Here is a 23,311-nt window from a genome sequence, read left to right on the forward strand (position 1 = left end):
AGTGCAAGACTTTGCACTTGTCCTTGTTGAACCTCATGAGATTCCTTTTGGCCCAATCCTCCAATTTGTCTAGGTCACTCTGAACCCTAGCCCTACCCTCCAGCATATCTACTACTCCCCCAAGCTTGGTGTCATCTGCAAACTTGCTGAGGGTACACTTGATGCCATCTTCCAGGTTGCAGATGAAGATATTGAACAAAACTGGCCCCCAGACTGACCCCTCGGGGACTCCACTTGATACCGGCAACCAACCAGACATCAAGCCATTGATTACTACTCTCTGAGCCTGATGCTCCAACCAGTTTTCTATCCATCGTACAGTCCATTCATCCAGCCCACACTTCCTGAGAGAATGTTGTGGGATACCATATCAAAAGCCTTGCTAAAATCAAGGTACGCCACATCCACCTGTCTCCCCGCATCCACTCATCACAGAAGGCAATCAGACTGGTCAAGCATGACTTGCCCTTGGTGAATTCATGCTGACTGTTCCTAATCACCCTTTTCTCCTCCAAGTGCTTGCACGTGGATTTCTTGAGGATCTGCTCCAGAGGGCCGCTGTGCACACCTCAGTGTACTTTGCAGGCTCCCTCAGTGTGCCTGGTAACAGATGGCAGCCCTGACTGGCTGACCCACCCTGCTCAGAATCAGTCTATATCTCTTTGCAGCATAATATGAAGAAGGCATATTCTGTTCCATCCCTGGCTGAAGCATTAGAGTCCAGTGACCAACACAGTCTCCTTTATGGGGGGAAAGGGAAGTGCAGAAGCAAAGCACTTTGGGATGCTGGAGGAATGTGCTGTGGCTTCTTATAGAAGGGTAAGTAGTACAGACATTTGCTTTCACAAGGAACTCTCAAAGAAGTGATTTAACCCTGGCTGTTCCCACGTTATTTTAATCCTGGAGCAGTCATTTTTGCTCTGGGAGAAAAATCCTGAACATCTGTTTACTCATGGGGTTTTTTTCCTGGGAAAGCAGTGATTTTTCCCAAGAGAAATGGATTGTCTGTACATAGTCTAAGTCTTAAATCCTGGTTATGTGCCTACATTGAACCAATCTGAATCCAGTCAAAACCTCTTAAAAGCCTACATTTTTAAAATCTTGTTCAACAAGATTATCTATGAGAGATTAAAAATCAGTGATTTGTAAGAGAAAAATGAAATTTTAAACTATCTTCTGAAATTGATCTGTCAACTCTTCATGCAAGTAGCCCAATTAATGGAGGAGTTTATGCAATTTACAAAAATTAACATTAAGACATACTGATATTAAAAATAAATATCCCACAGAAATAATGTTAAGGCAATCAACTTTTTTCTAATTAAAATCCAAGCCTATGATGATGGGTTAGCATAGTATCAGAGAAAGCTGACTGGAGTGCAAAACTGGTATGAATTCGCTTAATATTGCTATCAAAGATAACACAACATTAAATAGACACATTAGTAGCAAGAACTACCATGAGTCAGGTTAAACTATGAAAAAAGTCACAAATTAAATTAAATCATTTCTCTCTATCGCTGCTTTTAGAAACCTGTCTATATCATAAAACTCCACAATTTTGTAGAATGGGTTCTTTATGCTGCTTATCAGAAATGTGCATTTGCAAGTTGAAAGAAAAAAAAAAGCCAGCAACCATATCTGTATGCTTGTCTCTCTAATCAATGTCAGGTTCTGACTTTAAAGAAACACAAAATTGGTTCCAATCTTTTGTATTTTAAAGTTGAATAAATTAAATGACACAAGATTGCAGTAGTTTTGCTAAAAGAAGCATTCTTCATAGAAAGGCAGAGCATCTAAAGTCTTCACAATTTTCAACCACACTGTCTAATCAAATAAATAAAACAAATGTGTCATTATATAGGATATAAAAATAGTGTCTACAAATTCTTGGTGGGCTTCAAAGCTGATAATTACTACTCTTAGGCATCATAGAGCCATCATTCAAAATAATATACATCAGAGAAATCAACTACTCATTTTAGTTAATAGTTTTTCTTTTTAAGAAACAAAATTTATTTGTCTTTGTCTTCTATCAAAAAGTAAGGATGTAATTTAAAATGAAGTGTGTGCTTTTATCTGGTGGAAATTTATAAAAGACTGCCAATATATCCTGTGGTTTTTCACTGATGAAAATGAAGGGGAAAAAAGCAGAAGAAAACTGAAAGAAAGCTTTATAACCCAGTTTAACAAATCATCAAATTTCTTTCTGCAAACCACTTAAATACAAGTTAAAAATTGTTTACTAAGATACAAACCATAATATTGCTACATATGAATTAGCTGTCAATAGAAAGATAGCCTGTCAACTGGAAAATATGTAAAATACTAGACAGACATACAGCAAAAAACTTCAGCTATCTGTTAGGGCTGTATGAAACGGCACTGTTCCGTTCCGACTTTAATTTTGAGGTCTAGATGGAACAGTGTTTTGTATGGAATTTCATTTCAAGTCGAAAGAGCGAGGCTGTTTTGACGCTGTTTCAACGTTTCACCCAACCATCGGGCTGTGGAAACTCGGCCCAGGTGGGCTGAGTTCCTTACCCCAGTGTGAGCATCGGGGCTGAATGCCCGGCCCCAGCCCCATCTAGCACTGCGGATGGGAAGTCAGCCAGGTGGGCTGACTTCCCATCCTCAGCACTAGGGTCAAAACATTTTGATTTTCAAAACATTTTGACTAGCCTCATTTTGTTTCAAGGCTGTTTCGAAACCTTTTGTTTCGTTTTGCTTTTGCTGTTTCAACCTCGAAATAAGTCAAAACAGCATCATAATGAAACAGCTGGTGAAATTCCGCACAGCCCTACTATCTGTATAGCACACTGGTCCATAGAAGCTCCATATTCATTATGGTATGCTAATTTCAAACAGGGGCCTCAATCCAACCTTACAAACTATGTAGACACTTTCAATAAACCATCTTCAGTATGTGGTGAGGAAAAACTGTCCTAGCCTACCTGCAGAGTTAATGGATTTTGTATGAACACACCTATCTTCTGTATGCCCAGCAAGCAAAGAAAGTGCATATGATAGTGAAAAGAGTACCTTCAGAAAATACTTTATGAATTTTTCTGGCTTTATCATATTTTAGAGAATCTATTCTATGAAGATACATGTATATGAAAAGATAACACAGCACTGTAATCCTTCATTCCTGCAAAGGAACCAGCTGTAGACAGCACTTCCAGTATAGTCTTACCAAAAGCAGTTTGCAGAAAATGTGAGCTCTGACCATATCAAAAAAATTTTTTTTTTAAAAAGGCAGACTAGACATGCTCATGCCTGCCAGAATTATTACTGACTGCAGTAAAACAAAGCAAACCACTCAGATTATCTTGGATTGAAGAGACTATAATGCCATTTAGGTAGGACATAGTTATTTCCAAAAACTGATTACAAAAAAATCCTTTGCAAGCACCTCATAACATATACAGGAATGGTAAAAGCAGTTAGCAATGTCAAATCACTTTTTATATTGAAGACTGATAATGAAAGGAAAGGCAATGGTCATGAAATCAGTAGAACCTTTATTTGCTGTGGATAAGATACTGAGATTGTTAAAAAGAGAGACAGAAGGGCAATTAACAGTAATCAAATATATTACACAGAAAGCATGGCAGGATGGCACCTTAGAGACTAACCAAACTAACTACCTTTCTCTAAGTACATTAGAGCTCAAAACAAAATGTAAAGCACCAAGACATCTAACCACATTTTGGGGTCTTATCTCTAGGCTAAACTTATGTTAAATGAAAAAAGAACTCGTGTATTCAGAAATTTCTATATCCTGAACCTTTTTTCTTGACAGATTGACAAAATAAAAATCAGGAATTGAGGAATTTCTTAAAATTGTCAGTAACTTGAATCCTTTAACTGGTGAAGTGAAGAACCTTCTTCACTTAGGCCAGACCAGATAAAAAGCTCACTGGTTTAATGCTTTATTTTGCCAGTGGGCCTCTTTAGGGAATGGTGGGTGTGTCTACACGAGATACTTAATGCGCATTGCACTAATTCTACTTCACATTAGCATGGCTGGCAAAAACCATGCTAATGTTCTAATGCACAGTATATTTAGTCCAATGTGCATTAAGTGCAGCACAAAAAAGCATTCATCTGCACTAATGCACAGTAGCACCAATTGTGGTGCATTAAGTTAGTACGTGTTACTACAGGTGCTAAACTTAATGCACCATAATTATAGATTAATAAGTGTGTAGACGTGCCTGATGTAGCCTAATTATCAGAACATGAGACCAGGAGTCAGGACACCTACGGCATCTGCTCTGGGAGTAGAGCAGAGGGGGGGGGGAATGGCATTTTAATTAGAATTAAAGCACCTGGAGTGTCTTGTCTAGCAGCATTCCCGCTCTTAAAAATGGTAGCGGGGGCATTTAACTAAAGCTCCTTGAACAAACTTTAACTAAAGTACTTCCATCGCCATTTTTAAGCAAAGGGATGCTGATGCAAGAGATGCTGGTGTCTGCTGGAGCGCACTAATTGCCATGCTCCAGCAGACATAATCAATCAAGCCTATTCTGACAGCGCATCAGAGCAGCCTCGTTGCTCGAGTATAGCTGGCCCTAGGCTCCATTCCTCTCTGAAGCAGTAACCTGCCAAAGTTCACATATTGAACAGTTTTCGAAAATGCACTATCAGACTTAAAAAAGAGTTCCAGTCTTAGGAAATCAGTGAGATCCATCTGAGTATATTTTGGGTGGCATTAGGAATTAACACTATCATCATTGCTCCACTGTCATCAAAAAGACTTATCTTTATTAAACAACTATTTTATTGAAACTTTGAATAACAATTTAAAACAGAATTTTCTTCTGTGCGGGCCGGGAACAGTCCGAGGCCCTCGGGGGGGGGGGGGGGGGTGGTTTCGCGGTGGGCTGTGGCCAGCAGCCCGGACACGCCGGGTCGGGGAAGGCAGGCAGCACGCTAGAATTAGGCACGGACGCTTAGTGGTTGATTTAAGATTATTTTACTTACACCGAAGATGGTTGCGGTGCAGGCAGGAAAATTTGCTTGAGTTGCGGTTACAGACAGAAAAGAAGAGAGGCGGACTAGAGTTCCTTCCCGTGAACCTTCTAGCCCAATCCAGTTGAGAGCTCTAAACCTCGAGCCCGTCATGTCAACCGAAGAAAGTACTCGAAGCAAAGAGCTCTGAATAGACTCACGCGAAGTTTGCTAGGCTCCGTGGAACTTGCGCGCAGGGAAGGGTACGTTGAGGGATAAGACGGCGACGGGGAGAGGCGAGAGGCTGATCAGACCCCTATAGCCTTCTTGAGATACACGCTGGGTCCGATAGGCTCCACAGCGCTTGGAGATCTTCACGAGACGTGAAGTTCTCCTCCTCCTGATAGTCGTGGAGTCCTCCAACTTGGGGGGAAACCGCTCAAGCCTCTTATATGGCTAGCATGCCAATCGCTAGCTGCCACGTGGGAATAATTTAGAACTGGCCAATAGTGGGACACAAATTTGAACACGAATGGCGGGAACTCCTTGCAGCGTGCATTTCTCTTTTTGCAACTAAGAAATGCACCCTGCAAACAAAGCTACAAGTGGCGGGAAATAATTTAGCAGTGCCGAAGCACACACAAACAAAAATCACACCCTTGGGTTGTGACATCCCCCCTTGCTGAAGGCATAGCTAAATTAGACCGCACGCTCGTCACTCGAGTTATTAAGAGCTCTTACCACGGGTTGTTGAACTAAACAGGTAAACACAAAATTCGCTAACATAAAAAGTGCGTCCTCTAGGGATCGAATCAAATAATAACCAGCACCAATACATATACACGTGATCAGATTCATAACAAAGAACTGCACGATCAGGGCTTCAGTGGGCGTCATGGCGAAGTCGCGCGTCAGGCCCCCACTTCTTTCAATGATGTTATCCTTCTTGGGGCTTCTCTTTACCACGCACTTTGAAATCCGGATCTGTAAACAAAAACTCTCAAAAAATAAGTTAACGTATCTCAAAATATTTACAAAATTTCCACGGAATTATACTATCAATTTTAAAACATATAATACAGGTGTTTGCTACTTTGAACTACCCTCTCTTGCACACTCAACTAGATGAAATCGTCGAGGAGCCGTAGTCTAATTCTTCTAGATAATGAAAACCTAACTCATAGGCCAGCTGACATTGGCCTGCGTCCCCTAAAATCCGAAGTTGCCACTTATTGAGTCCAGAATGCTGTAGGAGAAATCCAAACATGTATCGCTCCTCTGGTGTTCTCGGTGGCAATGATGGAAGGTCGGATTCGCAGTGTCTTGTGCCTTGAATCTCGGTCGGGTGTCGAGGTTCCCGATCACCGGATAATCTTGGCTCCATCAGGATACGCAGTCGGGACAACTGACGAAGGAGGTTACTCACGGGTTGGTTCACCATTGGGTTAAGCAGAATCCGGAGGACGACGATGTTCTTTCGCCCATAAACTTCAAGACAACTATCTATGCTGTGAACGGTCACTGGAACGGTTCCAGGATCTCGTAGATGACGGTGAGGCCATGGTCTTATTCGCTGGAGTGATGTCAGTCCCAGCGCACATGCTCTGGGGTTCCAGGCACAGTACGAGACTCCGATAATTGCTAGCATGAGATGTTCTATGCCGGTATGTTCTGGCCGTCCGTCATGCCATGTGTGGGCTTTCTGACCGATCAGTCCTGCAACAAGCACTGGCAGTGGAATAGGCCAGTGAATGTTAACCGCTACCATGTCGATGTCAGTGACATGTCCTCTACTCCACGAAGCTTGTCTGACCAAGAAGCTTGCTTCTTCCTGGTTTAGCAGGTTGGATACAAGTTCCACGACCAAACATCCCAACCATACAGCTAGAGTTTCTTCAGGTTGGATTCTTGATTCTCTGCACAAATCCTGTAGTTCAGTTCTGGTGCGAGCATAGTAGGCAGTAGCAACTCAGTTAGTTGTTGTTACAGGCTGGACTACTGCTGCGGGAGTCACTGCTGCTGTTATTGCTTCAGTCAGGAGGGGCGGATGCACTCCTCCGCTCGATTCTCCCTTCCGTCGGCAAGAAGGGGTGGTTGTCGGAAGCAACGCTGAGTCGGTGGGCGGGGTCGCCAGAAACGACGCTGCGTCGGTGGGCGGGGTCGCTGACCGAACTCTCGCGGGTTCCTTTGAAGCTCCACCCTTCTCTTCCGGTTCTTCCATGCAGTCTCCCTCTGGCTTGGCGCCATCTTGTCGTGGCGTTTCAGGATTCTCTTTCGCAGCCGCTTCTTTGACTACTCGAACGGCCATACGCAGCTGGGCTTTTAAACTTAAATTCTTTTGCATTAAATCAGTTACAGCGCGAAAAGTTGCAGTTAACACTCCCCCCTCATCGTATTGTGGGGCCACCCTCTCATCCGCGGCGCGTTCCTCCGTCTCCAGATCTTCGTGGAGCTTGGATGGAAGCTCGCGACCCCTTAATCTAGATGCCAGCATAAAGGGGGCAAAAAAGTCAATCGGCACCGGTTTTTTACTCTCCCGAGCACATCTTAGGCAACGGGCACACTCCCGGGTGAGGGTCGGGTTTACTGCGCCCGCCGGGTTGACTCTGGCGAGGGACACAGTGTCGAGGGGCCTGAACAGGACCCGCTCATCGCTCATTATACACCCGAATGCTGCGGGGTGCAAATACACTTCCCTCTCTTTCTGGGCTCCATCTTCGGAAGCTCCCTCTTCTCCCTTCAGCGAAAGGCGTCCGCTGATAAATCTCTCACCTGTTCCGCCCGCCTGGTGGTAAGCGATATGCGCCTCCAGCTCCATAAAGTTTTCTACTTGGCGTTTTCCACTGCGCCAAGGGCAGTTCTTAACTAATTCTAGCTGCAGCGTGCCTTCCCCTGATCCCATCCTCATCGCCATGTGTGGGCCGGGAGCGGTCCGAGGCCCTTGGGGGGGGGGGGAGGGGTTTCGCGGCAGGCTGTGGCCAGCAGCCCGGACACGCCGGGTCAGGGAAGGCAGGCGGCACGCTAGAATTAGGCACGGACGCTTAGTGGTTGATTTAAGATTATTTTACTTACACCGAATTTGGTCGCCGTGCAGGCAGGAAAACTTGCTTGAGTTGCAGTTACAGACAGAAAAGAAGAGAGGCGGACTAGAGTTCCTTCCCGTGAACCTTCTAGCCCAATCTGGTTGAGAGCTCTAAACCGCGAGCCCGTCGTGTCAACCAAAGAAAGTACTCGAAGCAAAGAGCTCTGAAGTTTGCTAGGCTCTGTGGAACTTGCGCGCAGGGAAGGGTACGTCGAGGGATCAGGCGGCGACAGGGAGAGGCGAGAGGCTGATCAGACCCCTATAGCCTTCTTGAGATACACGCTGGGTCCGATAGGCTCCGCAGCACTTGGAGATCTTCACGAGACGTGAAGTTCTCCTCCTCCTGATAGTCGTGGAGTCCTCCAACTTGGGCAGAAACCGCTCAAGCCTCTTATACGGCTAGCATGCCAATCGTTAGCCGCCACGTGGGAATAATTTAGAACTGGCCAATAGTGGGACACAAATTTGAACACGAATGGCAGGAACTCCTTGCAGCGTGCATTTCTCTTTTTGCAACTAAGAAATGCACCCTGCAAAGAAAGCTACGAGTGGCAGGAAATAATTTAGCAGTGCTGAAGCACACACAAACAAAAATCACACCCTTGGGTTGTGACATCTTCCTCTTTGTTTTTCTCATTACATACAGTAGCAAAGAGAGAGACAGAGTGTGTATGTGTGTGTGTATGTATGCGCACACATGTACATACACTATATGTGTTTGTGTATACATACGTTATTACTTCAAATTAAGTCATGAAATTGGCAGATACAGTGATTTTAAAATATTCAATGCTAGGAATACATCACAAAAAAATTAGCCAGTAGGACTATGCGAAGCTTCGGTTGCTGATTCAATTCGGAGAAGATTTGGCCTGATTCAGCAGCCAAATCTTCGAATCTGAATCAAATCAGGAGACCCATTAAAAGGTCCAAATCAAATCCAAAGGCTCCAAATCAATTCAGAAAAGATTTGGAGGGATTCAGAGATTCGGATCGGCTGGGGAGAGGCAGGTTTTCCTGTGGCTCCTCCAGCTGTGCCTGCCTTTCCTCGGGCAGGGGGAGCTGTGGGAGAAGACCCCATGGCAGCCCTGCCTGAACCTGCCGCCGCCCATCCCCCACCTGACCCCAGCCTCCTGGAACTTTAGGGGGAAAAAAAAGCCCTGCACTCACTGGCTGTAGCAGTGGTGATCAAGGACTCTGAGCTACCCTCTGTGCAGCACAGGTCAGTGGGGATCACCCCCCCTCCACCTGGCACCAGTGCAGCACAGCTCAGAAAGGCACTGCGCACTGTCTGGGAGCTGGGACTGAGCAGTACCGAGCTCCAGCTGACTTCTGGAGCCACCCCCACTCCTAGAAAGTGCGCGGTGCCCTGCTAAGCTGTGCTGCACCCACATGATGCAATAGCTGCCGCACGAGTGCCAAGCAGGGTCGATTCCCGCTGCTCTGCACTGCACGAGGGGGCTCTGCCATGAGCCCCCAGAGGCCTTGATCCCTGCTGCTACAGGCAGAGACTGCAGGGCTTTTTTTTTTTTTTTTTTTTTTTTAAGTGCCAGGAGGCTGAGCGGGGGTTGGGGCCAGGCAGGGCAGCCATGGAGGCTTCTCCTGCAGCTTCCCCCAGCCCCCGCCGCTGCCAGGGCAGAGGCAGGCACAGCTGGAGGAGCCACAGGAGAACCTGCAGCCTCCCAGCTGTGCCTGCCTCTCCCCCAGCTGATATGAATCTTTGAATCAGTACCACATCTCCGATTCTGATTTGGCCAAATCAAATGGGTAATAGTGATTCAAATCACCGAATCAAATCACTGTCCTCCGAATCGGCCGAATCTAAATCGAATACTTCCCTATTTGCACAGGCCTATTAGCTAGTGCCAAACCTTCAGCATAAGCCACAGGTGAGGCTGAAGACATGCATGATGGGAAACAAAGTTAAAACTGCATTTTATGCCAAAGGTCACTGAGAAGCCAAAGGTTCAGAAAAAGAGATGAGAATTCCCTTTCTTTTTCAGCAAACAAGATTTGCACCTTGATGAATGGTTATGGCTGGTACCATTGCCAAAATAACCATTTTAAAAAACAATACTTCTGTTTTGCTTTTTACCTGAAGATCTCAGAATTACTTATATTATTAAGCTTCACAAAAACTCATGTAAAGTAGCTGTCAAAATTCCTGTATCGCCAAATAGGAAGCTGAAGTACAGTGCTAATTTTAAATACCTTGATTTTGCGGCAACTATTTTGTATATACACACAGCAAGGGGATACAAATGAGAGGCAAAGCGCTGCTCAACCTGGTACTGGCTACTGGGGATGACCTAGTCGGTGACCTAGTGATCGAAGGGAAGCTGGGTGACAGCGACCACGAGCTGATCACCTTTACCATCTGCCGAAAAGCTGGCAAGTCAGTCAGCAACACGGAAATCCTTGACTTCAGGAAAGCCAACTTTGACAAGCTCAGGAGGCTTGTCAGTGAGGCCCTAAGGGACCATGACCACGGGGAGAGGGGAGTTCAAGAAGAGTGGTTGATCCTCAAGGGAGCGATCCTCAATGCACAAACTAAGTCTATTCCATCTCGGAGGAAAGGCAGCAAGAGGGCACAGCAGCCCCCCTGGCTCTCCAGGGACCTAGCAGACCTCCTGAGGCTAAAAAGAAAGGCCTACAAAGGATGGAGGATGGGAATCACCTCCAAGGAGGATTATTCTGCACTGGTCCGGTTCTATAGGGAGCAGACCAGGAAAGCCAAGGCTGCAACTGAACTCCAACTAGCTTCGAGCATCAAGGACAATAAAAAGTCCTTTTTCAGATATGTGGGGAGCCGGAGGAAAAGCAGGGGCAACATTGGACCCCTGCTGAACCAGATGGGGAAACTGACAACTGACGCCCAGGAAAAAGCCAACCTATTAAATAGGTACTTTGCGTCGGTCTTTCGTCAGTCCCATGGGACGCCCATGCCCGCTACGGGACAGGGAAGTCCGGGTGAGGGTGATCCCCTGCCCTCCATTAATGCTGACCTCATGAAGGAACATCTTGAGAAGCTGGATACCTTCAAGTCAGCCGGCCATGACAATCTTCACCCCAGGGTACTCAAGGAGCTGGCGAGCATCATAGCCCAGCCTCTAGCACGGATCTTTGAAAACTCTTGGTGCTCTGGTGTAGTGTCCGAAGACTGGAAGAAGGCCAATGTGGTGCCTATCTTCAAGAAAGGGAGGAAAGTGGATCCGGCTAACTATAGGCCCATCAGCCTGACTTCTATCCCGGGGAAGATCTTAGAAAAGTTTATTAAAGAGGCCATCCTTAATGGACTGGCCGACGCCAACATCTTAAGGGATAGCCAGCACAGGTTTGTTGCGGGTAGGTCTTGCTTGACCAATCTCATTTCCTGCTACAACCAGGTGACCTATCACCTGGACAAGGGAGAAGAGATTGATGTCATATATCTTGACTTCAAAAAAGCCTTCGATCTGGTTTCCCATGATCACCTCTTGGACAAACTGGACAATTGTCGCCTTGGGTCTTCCACGATCCACTGGCTGGAAAATTGGCTCCAGGGTCGGACCCAGAGGGTAGTAATTAATGGAAGTCACTCATCATGGTGTCCTGTGACCAGTGGGGTCCCCCGAGGCTCTGTCCGTGGACCCATACTGTTCAACATCTTCATTAATGATGTGGACACTGGAGTCAGAAGCGGACTGGCCAAGTTCGCCGATGACACCAAACTTTGGGGCAAAGCATCCACACCAGAAGACAGGCGGGTCATCCAGGCTGACCTGGACAGGCTCAGCAAGTGGGCGGATAAGAATCTGATGGTGTTCAACGCCGATAAATGCAAGGTTCTCCACCTTGGGAAGAAAAACCCACAGCATCCTTATAGGCTTGGCAGTGCTATGTTGGCTAGCACTATGGAAGAAAGAGACTTGGGGGTCATCATTGACCACAAGATGAACATGAGCCTGCAGTGCGATGCTGCGGCTAGTAAAGCAACCAAAACACTGGCTTGCATCCATAGATGCTTCTCAAGCAAATCCCGGGACGTCATTCTCCCCTTGTACTCGGCCTTGGTGAGGCCGCAGCTGGAGTACTGCGTCCAGTTTTGGGCTCCACAATTCAAAAAAGATGTGGAGAAGCTTGAGAGAGTCCAGAGAAGAGCCACGCGCATGATCAGAGGTCAGGGAAGCAGACCCTACGATGACAGGCTGAGAGCCCTGGGGCTCTTTAGCCTGGAAAAGCGCAGGCTCAGGGGTGATCTGATGGCCACCTATAAGTTTATCAGGGGTGACCACCAGTATCTGGGGGAACGTTTGTTCACCAGAGCGCCCCAAGGGATGATGACTAGGTCGAATGGTCACAAACTACTACAAGATCGTTTCAGGCTGGACACAAGGAAGAATTTCTTTACTGTCCGAGCCCCCAAGGTCTGGAACAGCCTGCCACCGGAGGTCGTTCAAGCGCCTTCATTGAACACCTTCAAGATGAAACTGGATGCTTATCTTGCTGGGATCCTATGACCCCAGCTGACTTCCTGCCCTTTGGGCAGGGGGCTGGACTCGATGATCTTCCGAGGTCCCTTCCAGCCCTAATGTCTATAAAATCTATTAAATTAAAGCCCTTAAGCAGAGGGCTTTCATTCATATGTGCAGAGGGCTTTCATTCATATGCACACACAAAGATACAAATGTGCAGTTTTCTATTTTAATTTGCAAATTCTCTGGTTTCTACAAATTCCACAGAATTTGCCACAGAATCTATGAATTTCTGCAAAATTGTACAACACAATGTAAGTTTTCACAAGACCTTATATACAGCAAAAAAAAGGAAAGAAAAAGAAATAAAGTGTATAGCCTTTTTAAATAAGAATTGAGGGAAAGATTGATTCAAGAGCTTCTTGACACAGGAAGACTAATGGAAAGGCTCAACAAGACTGAAGGCTCTGCAAGACATGAGCTGCAGTGTTTATCTCAAGAACATGTTAACCTGAAAACCTAACAAGTGAAATGATGCTTAGGCCTTGTCCATGTGGGGAAATTTACTGGTATCATTATACTGGAAAGTGTGTCTACACAGGGAGTTGTCCTATATAACTAAAGTAGTGTAATTATATTGATAATTGTCCCCATGAAGACTAGTTTTAACTATTTCCACTCTTGATTTAAGTTCAGTTTTACATTTTGTCTAATTACCAAAATATTCCTATATCCTGCAACAAATTCCAGTGGGTTTTGAAATCCCTATAGTTGGAGAGATTATGCATGCAGAGAAGCCTAAAGTAATTTAAGGATAAACCTATAAAAAGCAAGCAATAAAGTCTTTCTCTCTGACAAAGTTCAGGTTTAAACATGAAATCTAAAAACCCCTTTGAATAACGTTCTGATACTCTGTGGCAAAGTTAACAGAATCCTTTTATGAGGTTTCCTAAATTAAGGAGTTCCATTAATATAGCCTGCAATGCAAAATTGAAATCCCGCATTACCCATGCTGCAGCTTACAAACAAAATACTCTTGTTAAAAATCACTACGAAAAAGCTTTCTTGCTACAGTATTCAGAAAACAAGCTGCCATTTCTGAATGACATTTTCAATATGATCACATCTGCAGTCACAGCGTGCCAATTGTTTCATGGCTGCATCATGTACAAAAAAATTATAAAAACAAAAGAGATTATCAGTAGTTATTACATAAAAATGCAGTGTGGGACTATTAAATAAAGTTTGCTAATTTAAAACCTTTTAGTCTGTGTTGCTAAGATTCCTGCTGTTACTGTCTGGCACAAAATTAAATTATCATGATAACGAATTCCGTTCAGCAGATTCTAACAGCAAGAAACCTAGCAACATTTCTCATGAAGACACTGAATAGCGAGATTTCAGTTAAAACCAAAAAACTTTTCAAATAGATGCTGTGTGTAATGACCCTGACCTTATCCAACAACCTAGTACCAAAAGCACAGGCTTTTCCCATAAGAGCTACAAGTTAAACTCTTATTAGTTGACACCAGCAATAGAGTCTTAGCCTCTCTGTGGGGAACACAGAACACACCACTTAGCCATGGTGTTACATATGCCACATTCTTTGTTTTGCAAGACACTTAAATTCTAACTGGCCAAGCAAAGCCAAGTCAGACATATAATCCAACTTGTCTGTAGGTAACCCAGTAACATTGAAACCACCGAATCAATTCATAGTAGAACACAAATGTCAATGAACTCAAGGATTTCACTAGCCAAGTAAGAAGCATAATGACTACAAAATGACGGATTATTTTATTGTACCAGAACCACCATAACAAGGCCAATCTGAATTATGGTCATTCAGCACTACAGCATGATATACCATGTTAAAATATTCCAGACAGCTGGTACAAATTTATGTCCCTACTGACACTGATGATCTGCAGTAGCTGCTCATAAACAATGAGTTGGAAGGTCATACATTTTACAGCCTCCTCTCTGCCTATGTACCGGTACTTTTTATATAATTTAACATCACCATAGTGAGAGATTTCTACACTTCCCTGGGGAGGCAATTGCATAAATTAACAGACTTCATCATTAGTAATTCATGAACGTCCTAAATAATACTTTGCATGACTCAATCCCTTATAAGGTGGTTTGTTCTAAATAAGTCATATGTCTCTACTGGTATAAGTTGTTTCCTTCAGATATTTGTTAATCATCATTTAGTTAAGGTTTACATATTCCATCCTTCAAAGCTTTTTCCTTCATCAAGCCAACTAGCCCCTTAATCATCTTGGCCCAAATTTCCTGTATAGGTGTACAACTTAACTGCAATAAGTGCAACAGTGCACACACATGACAAATCCTAGTGGTTATCTGCATGATGAATTGCTGCAAGAAATCTCTTGGTGCACTCTGTTTCAAAGATTCTGTCACTTGTTGGTGATCTGCTTTGCAGTTAACTTTCCTCCCAGTATTATAAAGCACAACAATTTTAGTCCTTCGAATATTTGAAGCATGTATATTTATATTAATATATATCCATTAATATAGCCTTTATAATTAAAAAAGTAGAGAATAATTATAAAGCACAACAATTTTAGTCCTTCAAATATTTGAAGCATGTATATTTATAATCTCAAAGGAGTATACCAGATTGGGAAGAAAGATGCTTTTGTCAGCCAACACCAGCCATGGCATTAGGAAATATTCAGGGCTTCCCCCACCCCAATAAACATTCACCCTGTTTTCTTGTTATAAGAAGAGTGTGACATGTATATGTTCCGCCTCTCTTTCAAGTGCATTCATTCACAGAGCATCCAACCAACTTAGCTGAATTTTTTTAAGAAAAGGTTTCTTTTTCTAGTGATGCAAAAACCTTAAAAGCCCTATTGCATCACCTAAGTGCTGAAGTAAACCATGCTACAAAACCCACTATTTTAAATATTCAATTAAAAAGTTACATTCATTATACAGATGGAATGTTAACAATCATCACGTTCCTTGTGTTAACAGAGTGGACTCAAAAGAGCAGGGAACAAAGTAAGTAATGGTTCCACAACTCTGTACCCTTAAACATAAGTAGTACTGCATCCGTGAATATCAACACACAAAAATAAATCCACTAGCTAAGCAATGCCAAGGTCATGTGATGCCTTAGAAATCAATAAAGCAATTGTACAATCAATACAATACTTAACAGGAAGTCAAGAAAGTGATTGTTAAGTGGGAGCAATAGGCCTAGATACCAATATTAGTCTCAGTATCCTGGCATCAGTATACTGACCCATATATAAAACTCTAGGGAACTATACAAAGATGGACAATGAGCAAGGTTACAAAAATCAATACTAGAAGTAACCCCCACCCTCCATCAGCACTACTTCCATGTACAGTCAAAAGACACTTCAGGGCAATACTTGAAAAGGTTGCTTTCAGTGCTAAATAATATTAGCTAGATTACAAGTCAACCTGCTTTATGTGAAAGACACTACAGAAGAGAGCGTCTTCATTCTGTTTAAGTATTTATATATCCATTATAGTTGTATCTCAGCACATGAAAAATATATTAATGGTAGGATTTTTCTCCATTAACACTAAATGTCTTCCTCAGGAACCGAGAGGTTTCATGCATAAGAACTCTCCTTGTTCTCTTCCCTCAACCAAAAATGGGACTTTAAAATACATAAGAAGATAACGCAAATGGCCACGCTAGAAAAGATTTGAGGTCTTGATAATTCAGTGTCTTGTTTCCCAGCTTCAGATTATTCAGAGGACAGTCCAAGAAACCTTGGCTAAAGAGTCGAGAGATCATCTGTTTCCCTACTTTAGGTTGCTTCCCAATGCCTTGTATCAGATTGGCTTACCTGTGAAACACATGGTTTATCCAAAAAATTTTCAAGGCACTTTGGATATTCTTGTTCTCCACACAAATATGCAATTAATTTTGAATCTTGCCAAGTTTTTGTCCTCTAAAACTTCAGAGTTCTTCATAAATTCATAGATTCATAGATTCTAGAGTCGGAAGGGACCACAATAGATCATTGAGTCCAACCCCTTGCATAGGCAGGAAAGAGTGCTGGGTTTAGATGACCCCAGCTAGATGCTCATCTAACCTCCTCTTGAAGAACCCCAGGGTAGGGGAGAACACCACCTCCCTTGGGAGCCCGTTCCAGACCTTGGCCAGTCTAACTGTGAAGAAGTTCTTCCTAATGTCTAGTCTAAATCTGCTCTCTGCTAGCTTGTGGCCATTATTTCTTGTAACCCTCGGGGGTGCCTTGGTGAATAAAACTTCACCAATTCCCTTCTGTGCCCCCGTGATGAACTTATAGGCAGCCACAAGGTCGCCTCTCAACCTTCTCTTGCGGAGGCTGAAGAGGTCCAGGTGCCCCAGTCTCTCCTCATAGGGCTTGGCCTGCAAGCCCTTAACCATACGAGTGGCCCTTCTCTGGACCCTCTCCAGGTTATCCACATCTCTCTTGAAGTGCGGCGCCCAGAATTGCATGCAATATTCCAACTGCGGTCTGACCAGCGCCCGATAGAGGGGGAGTATCACCTCCTTGGATCTGTTCGTCATGCATCTGCTGATGCACGATAAAGTGCCATTGGCTTTTCTGATGGCTTCATCACACTGACGACTCATGTTCATCCTGGAGTCCACCTATCATATACCTAACACCAGCATTTAAACACAGTTACCTCTAATATGGGAAGCAACCCACCGGCATACAGCAAACTGCTAAGGCAGAAGATTTTGGCCAGAAAAAGAAATGCAAGTCCCTGCTCTTATGAAAAGTGCCAAGGGTCTTTAAGATTTTCACAAATCAGCTCGGACCTGAATAAGGGCATCTGATGAATGAAAGTTTGTCTAACAGTTCTCCCAACTCTACAGTTGGTCCAGTAAAAGATACCACAGAAAATCCTTGCCCCTCTCATAAACCAGAAATCATTTTAGGGTCTTGTTCCACAGCTTCATGGTAGTATTACATCTTAAAGACAAAAAAAGACAAAAGGCTTAGCTGACCCTCCTGGAAAATGAACTGGCAATTCTAGGGGGTCTCTGACTTCCCAAACTGATTGCTTAGACAGCTAATGCTTCTCCTTGTTTTCTGTGACATAGTAGCACCTTCAATCATAATTAAGTACCTGAGTGCAGAGTACAGTAAAAGCCGTGTTAACCAGCATGAGTTGGGTATCGGGAGTGCCAAGTATCCAAAAGCTCTGGTTATCTGAGGCAGAGGTTTTCTACCTTTCTGAAAACCCCTGTGGAGCTGGTGGTGGCCACACACAGAGCAGCAACAGTACAGGGTGGTGGGTAGCGGCAGTGGCTGCTGTGTTTGAGCTCCCCCCCCCAGCATCTGGCCAGCAATTCTGGTTAATAGAGTATTCCAGATAGTGACACAGTTAACACAGATTTTACCGTAATCTGTGAGTTACGGTTGCCAACTTTCATGTGCTACTAGCCTTTATTGTTCTTAGGCTACAGAACCATTCATTCTGGTTCTACTGGATATCAGACACTTCTCTGAAGATCATGCCTATTTGCTTACTTTTTTTAGTAATGGAAGTAGAAGCTCACTCCTCATTTCTCTGGACTTTAGAAAACTGACTGGGCACAGCTTTCAGACAACACTGATCTCAGTACCTTGAGGAATCCCAGGTGAACAATACTTAGTATACAATATGTTAGGAAGTGCCGAATGGGCAACAGGTATTTTATTTTCATACACGGATAGCTGCACCCCGAATATTAATGATATATCAGGCCATAAATCCTCCCCAATCTTCTCTCATCTGTGTTTTTTTTCCTTTATGTTTAGGCTTTTTCATGACCAATTCACACGAGATTCAATACATTCATTTGGCCACCAAACAAAGCAATTCTTTAGAGAATTCCCTCTGCTCCTGCTACCTGTATAATTGCTGTTCATTTTAAGTCCTCAACATTCAGCTCTGCTTCTATTTTACTTCATACAGTTTGTTAAAAAACATTTTCTTGCTAAACATCTAAGGCTCCCATTTATTTGTATGGAAGCCCTGGACACAAAGCGTGACTTAACTTTTATTCTTCTTCCTGGTTTTTGTCAGATTTTGAACCCAGACAGCAGATAAGTTTTTCTGAGGGCATTTTTCCAGGTACAGAGGGAGGACAATTTTAACTCAGGATCCATAGTCTAATATGATCACTTCTACTAGCTATTAAAGGAAAGCTGAACGTGCAAGACAGTCCAATGTCATGAAGCAATGGCACTTCTGAGAGGAAACTCTGCCTAAGGACTCCCCCAAGAAACAACTTTATCTGGTCTCCCTCTCCTGAAGGACCCCCTGAAGCCAGCCCTGGCATGGCTTCACAAGAGTCAAACATCTAGCTTTGAAATCTAGCTCCCCCCACAATCCATGATAGATAGCCATAGATAGAGAGCTCCTTTTTGGTCAGTGCCTGGGAAGGGAGGTGATTTCTTCTTCAAAGTGGGAGGAGCAGGGGGCATTAGGGGGTCAGAGTGTCAATGTCCCAAACAGGACAGGAAATGGTTCAGCTCCAAAGATTTAATGTGCCACAGCAGTTCCCTCTGTACTCCCTGGGACGACTACTCTCTGTCTCTCTCTCTGTTTTCTCTCTCCTGACTGGGACTACCTTTTCTCTAGCTCTCTGTCCTCCCTAGTGCCCCTTTTTTTCCTACCTCCAGCTTTCTCAGTGTCACTCTTCCTCCTCAGGCACAGACAACCACTCTTGCAACAAGACAGTTAAAAAAAAAAGTATAGTATTAACTAGGGGACAACACCTACCCAATAAAATTAAACCATGTCACAGAGAACTAGTCAGGGAACAATCTCCAGGCTCTGCTGCCAGACCCAGACTGCCATCTCCCCCGGGGAGAAAGAGCACATAGATGTCCTGCTCATGAAACTATTTATAGGAATTATTTACAGCAAAGCATGTTCATACTAAGTCCCCACAAGAAATGCAGGCTAGACTTCATATTATGAACACAGAAATGAAGACAAAGTTTTCGGACAGCATCTTTGTGCGTACAGGAGGAAAATTTTGACTCAGAATCCATAGTTTGGTCTGACCACTTCCACTATATATTAAAAAGCTGGACCTGCAAGCAAAACTCTGACAGCACTACCTTCAAACTCACACTCTGCAGTTAAAAAGAAAAGTGTATATTTGATTGATTGGATAGCCACCTTTGTCAGGCAAGTGACTTAAAGTTAAAAGTCTAATTTGATAAATATATTTGCAATTTGTGACTGCAAAAGTTACTGACACTACACCGGATACCACACTGACTTGATTAGTTAACAGCTATGTTAAAATGCAAATGATTCTCCTTTTTCCTTACCTCCAGATGCTCCAAAATATAAGGGGGGTTTGTCATGCCAAGTCTCAACATAGCTCCCTCAGGAATAACCTCAACCAGCTTCCACAGAAGTGTAGGGAGCTCTGTGCCAATGTCTCTGCCATAAGCCCCTGTGTCTTCACTGGTCAGCCATATCTCACAAACACCCTCTGTGAATAAAAGGAGGAGATAATTAACAAATCTGTTTTAGAGCTGTTTATTTTATCATACAGCTGCTCACCCTTTTTAATGCAGTATTTCACAAGACTATTATGCAGCCAGGCTGGGTATTCAATTGCAGGAGAAAAAAGAGGCTTATCCCACGGGTAGCAGTGGGTTATTAAGTTCATTTTATGAGCAGCAGAGTTCTACAACAATGCTGTAAATTATCATTGCTGTGGAGTGATTAACATTCACAGCCAATGACTAATACCATCTTGCCTGAACAGCAACTCTGTCAGGACCAATACTGAACTCCCATTTCTGAGGTTATCTACTTGATTAACCACCACAAGCACTACTATTCAAGCAATCAGTCGATCCTAATAGCCATTACTAACACTAAACCAACTAACTGGTTAGTTAACAATCTGTATGGGCCTAAAGTAGTTAAGGCTATAACAAGCCAGTTGCCAAAATGGCAATTATCAATTGTTGTAGAATATCTATTGAAACCTGACTTCTTTAAACTACAGTATTAGCAACTGTACTAAAATTATTGGCTTAAAAAGGACAATCACTGCAATATGGTTAAGTAGTAGTGTTGGAAAAACTGCTTCCTAGCAGTTAGTATTTTCCATCAATCGGGCTGTAGAAAGTAGTATATTTGCTTTGTATTGTAAAGTGCCTTGACCTTGAATGCCAAAATCTGGTAATAGCATCCTCCGGTCCAAAGAGGGGAAAGATTGCACCGCTCTTTAATAATAGCTGAAATAAATGAGATTTAATATGGGCCAATTCCATCAGGGTATTCCACCTTCCATCCTTTCCCTAATGTAAAACTTTATTTTAAAGAAGAAGCTACTGATGTAGATTTCAGTTTCTACTCTAGGAGGTAAATTGTGGTGGTGGAGGTAGGGGGGGCAGTCATACCCTCAATTCCAGCTAGCAAATGCAACATGAGTCTGCTTTGCAAGCGTCTCCCTTCAGGTTGTAGTCTTATTGGTCTAGAGGCAAAAGGAATCAGAACAACAACAACAAATAATTTTTTGTGCAAAAATCTAGTTGGTTTAATAAAAGATATCACCTCTACCATGAGTTCCAATTCCTTTTTTCTAATGCAAGACATTCAAAATTCTCCTAGAACACTGAGTTTTCCATGGGAACACAGTCCTCTATACCAGTGTGCAGGCAGGCACTAACAAAAAGTACCTTATAAAAAAATCCTTCAGTGTCATCTGTACACGTTCCTTGTCCACTTTTTCATAGGTTTTGATGCTATTAGCTTTTAATAAGCTAAATTAACCTTTTTGCTCCTTAACTTCAATTGTTACTGCTATATAGTCATCACTCATTAGCATTTTAGATATGCTCGGTATAGCATCTAGTATAGCACTGGTACACTTATTCTCAGATCTATTTAGAGTTCTGTATTGTTCAAGTGTGTACATATGTACATATACATATACTCACTCACTATCTTGAAGTACCTGCTAATATTTTTAGCATTTTATTTCGCACCATGCAGTGTGAAATTAAGCCATTAAAAGTATAGAGGTTTACTTGCCTGATTATTAAATGATAAAATCATAATATTATCTGGTGTAACCAGGAAGAAATAAATGAATTGTGTAACCATTAAAATTTACAAAGAAAATCTTAAATGAGTTTTAAAAGCAGGATATTAGCCAATCTTTTTCCATTGCTGACATGCACCAAAACAACAAAGTGAATATTTTAAAGCAAACAGAGTGATTTTCATTTATATTTTTTTCCATCTAAATGATTCCATGTTTTCGCCCTGTGAAGAGGGCTTCTGGAACTCTGCCTTGCTGTTGCCAGATGAACATGAAGAAAGAATCGCTATGAATAGGAATGGAAATAACATTCACGTGGAAAACAACAGCCAGAACTTAAAGCTGCATAGGTGGGGACCATTAGCCCCCTGGTGGGCTGAAACTTCAAATTAAATCACATGAAGAGGAAGCAGCTGTAACTAAATCAGCGACAACAGGAATAACTGTCTTGACTGCTCCGATCAGGGTTCTGAACAACAGGCAACGGGTACAATCCATGCAGAGATAAGCAAAAAACGTGTGCACAATGTAGACAAAATACTCTGGGAGAATCTTTTCTTCCAAATTTCAGCCTTGGGCTTTGATATTTAAACATCCACAGTAATTAAGCTAAAGCATAACTCCTATATTGATCCTAAGAGGAGCTATCATGGTCCTTCTAGCTGCTGAGCCCAGAAGCCTAGGAGTCAACCTTTCAACTCAGTTTCAGGAGTCAAAGAAAGCCTGCACTTTCATCCCGTGTACCAAAAGGAAGCAAGAAGAGTGGGGAATAACATCATTTCTTGTTTGTTATTTCTTATATTTCCCTTTCTCACTCAGAAGAACCTTCTGTGAATGAAACTTTCTCCAGTGCTGCTCAAAACTGCTTTTTAAATATACTGCCTCATCATGTGCATTATTTACTTTTTTTTTCTTCCAATGAACGCTCACTTCATTGTGTCACCCATCATACCATTATCTCTGTAATGCTGCAGCTAGTAAAAAGCGAACTGACTTCTAAGAAAGAAATGTGATCCAACGTGCAGAGGGGAAAAATTTTAAAACCAAAAACAACAACAAAACCCCCCCTCTGTGCACATGTTACAGATATTAAGCTCCATTATCATCATTATACCCAAGTAATTACAAATCAGCCTTTGGTCACAGCTCAAAGTCCCCTCCCCACCCCCAGCACAAACAGTAACCTCAACAGCTGGATTCTCATCTGTGCTCTGCTGTAATTGGAGATGACTGAGAATGGAAAATGTTGGAAGACATAAAAAGGTTCATACTAAATAAAAGAGGTTTTGTGCCACAACATCTAACTATAAAGAAGCTGCAGAAGCTATACAGCTATATCTTGCTTTAAAGAACCAATGCCATGAGTTTTGACTTTGCTGTCCATGTAGTCCATATGACCTTTGTCATAAAAACAAGCCTAAGGCTGCTATTCTTGGAAGCCATATATTTCTGTTTTTCGTATCGACTTCTAGCAATTCTGTGTTAATAATAAAAGTTGGAATGCCTTCAAAATATTTTTCAGAACCAAACATTTCACTTTGTATACAACAGTCAGCATAAAAACAGTTAGAGCTTTAAGGAGATTAATACCCAAGTCTCGATACTCTATTTTTGGGGTGAAAATAATGCATCTTCCCCGACCCTACAAATCTGCATGAACTGGAAAAAAACTCATTAGCCATTCTGTTGAAATTCTTCTGATTAGTGAGCTATCTTCAGCTTGTGCTTAGAACTATACATTGGCCAGAG

General features: G+C 42.9%; 1 protein-coding gene across 4 annotated transcripts in view; it reads right to left on the reverse strand.

Moving 5' to 3' along the window:
* CDKAL1 (CDK5 regulatory subunit associated protein 1 like 1) overlaps positions 1-23,311 on the reverse strand; it is a 706,822-nt gene that overhangs the window by 260,357 nt on the left and 423,154 nt on the right. For all 4 annotated transcript variants that reach the window (XM_019490403.2, XM_019490404.2, XM_059724329.1 and 1 more), the window contains one exon: positions 19,830-19,996. In XM_019490403.2, coding sequence (XP_019345948.1) covers positions 19,830-19,996 — 167 coding nt within the window. The remainder of the gene's footprint in view (positions 1-19,829; positions 19,997-23,311) is intronic.

Source organism: Alligator mississippiensis, chromosome 3 (genome assembly GCF_030867095.1).
Source record: "Alligator mississippiensis isolate rAllMis1 chromosome 3, rAllMis1, whole genome shotgun sequence".
Taxonomy (NCBI): Eukaryota; Metazoa; Chordata; order Crocodylia; family Alligatoridae; genus Alligator; species Alligator mississippiensis.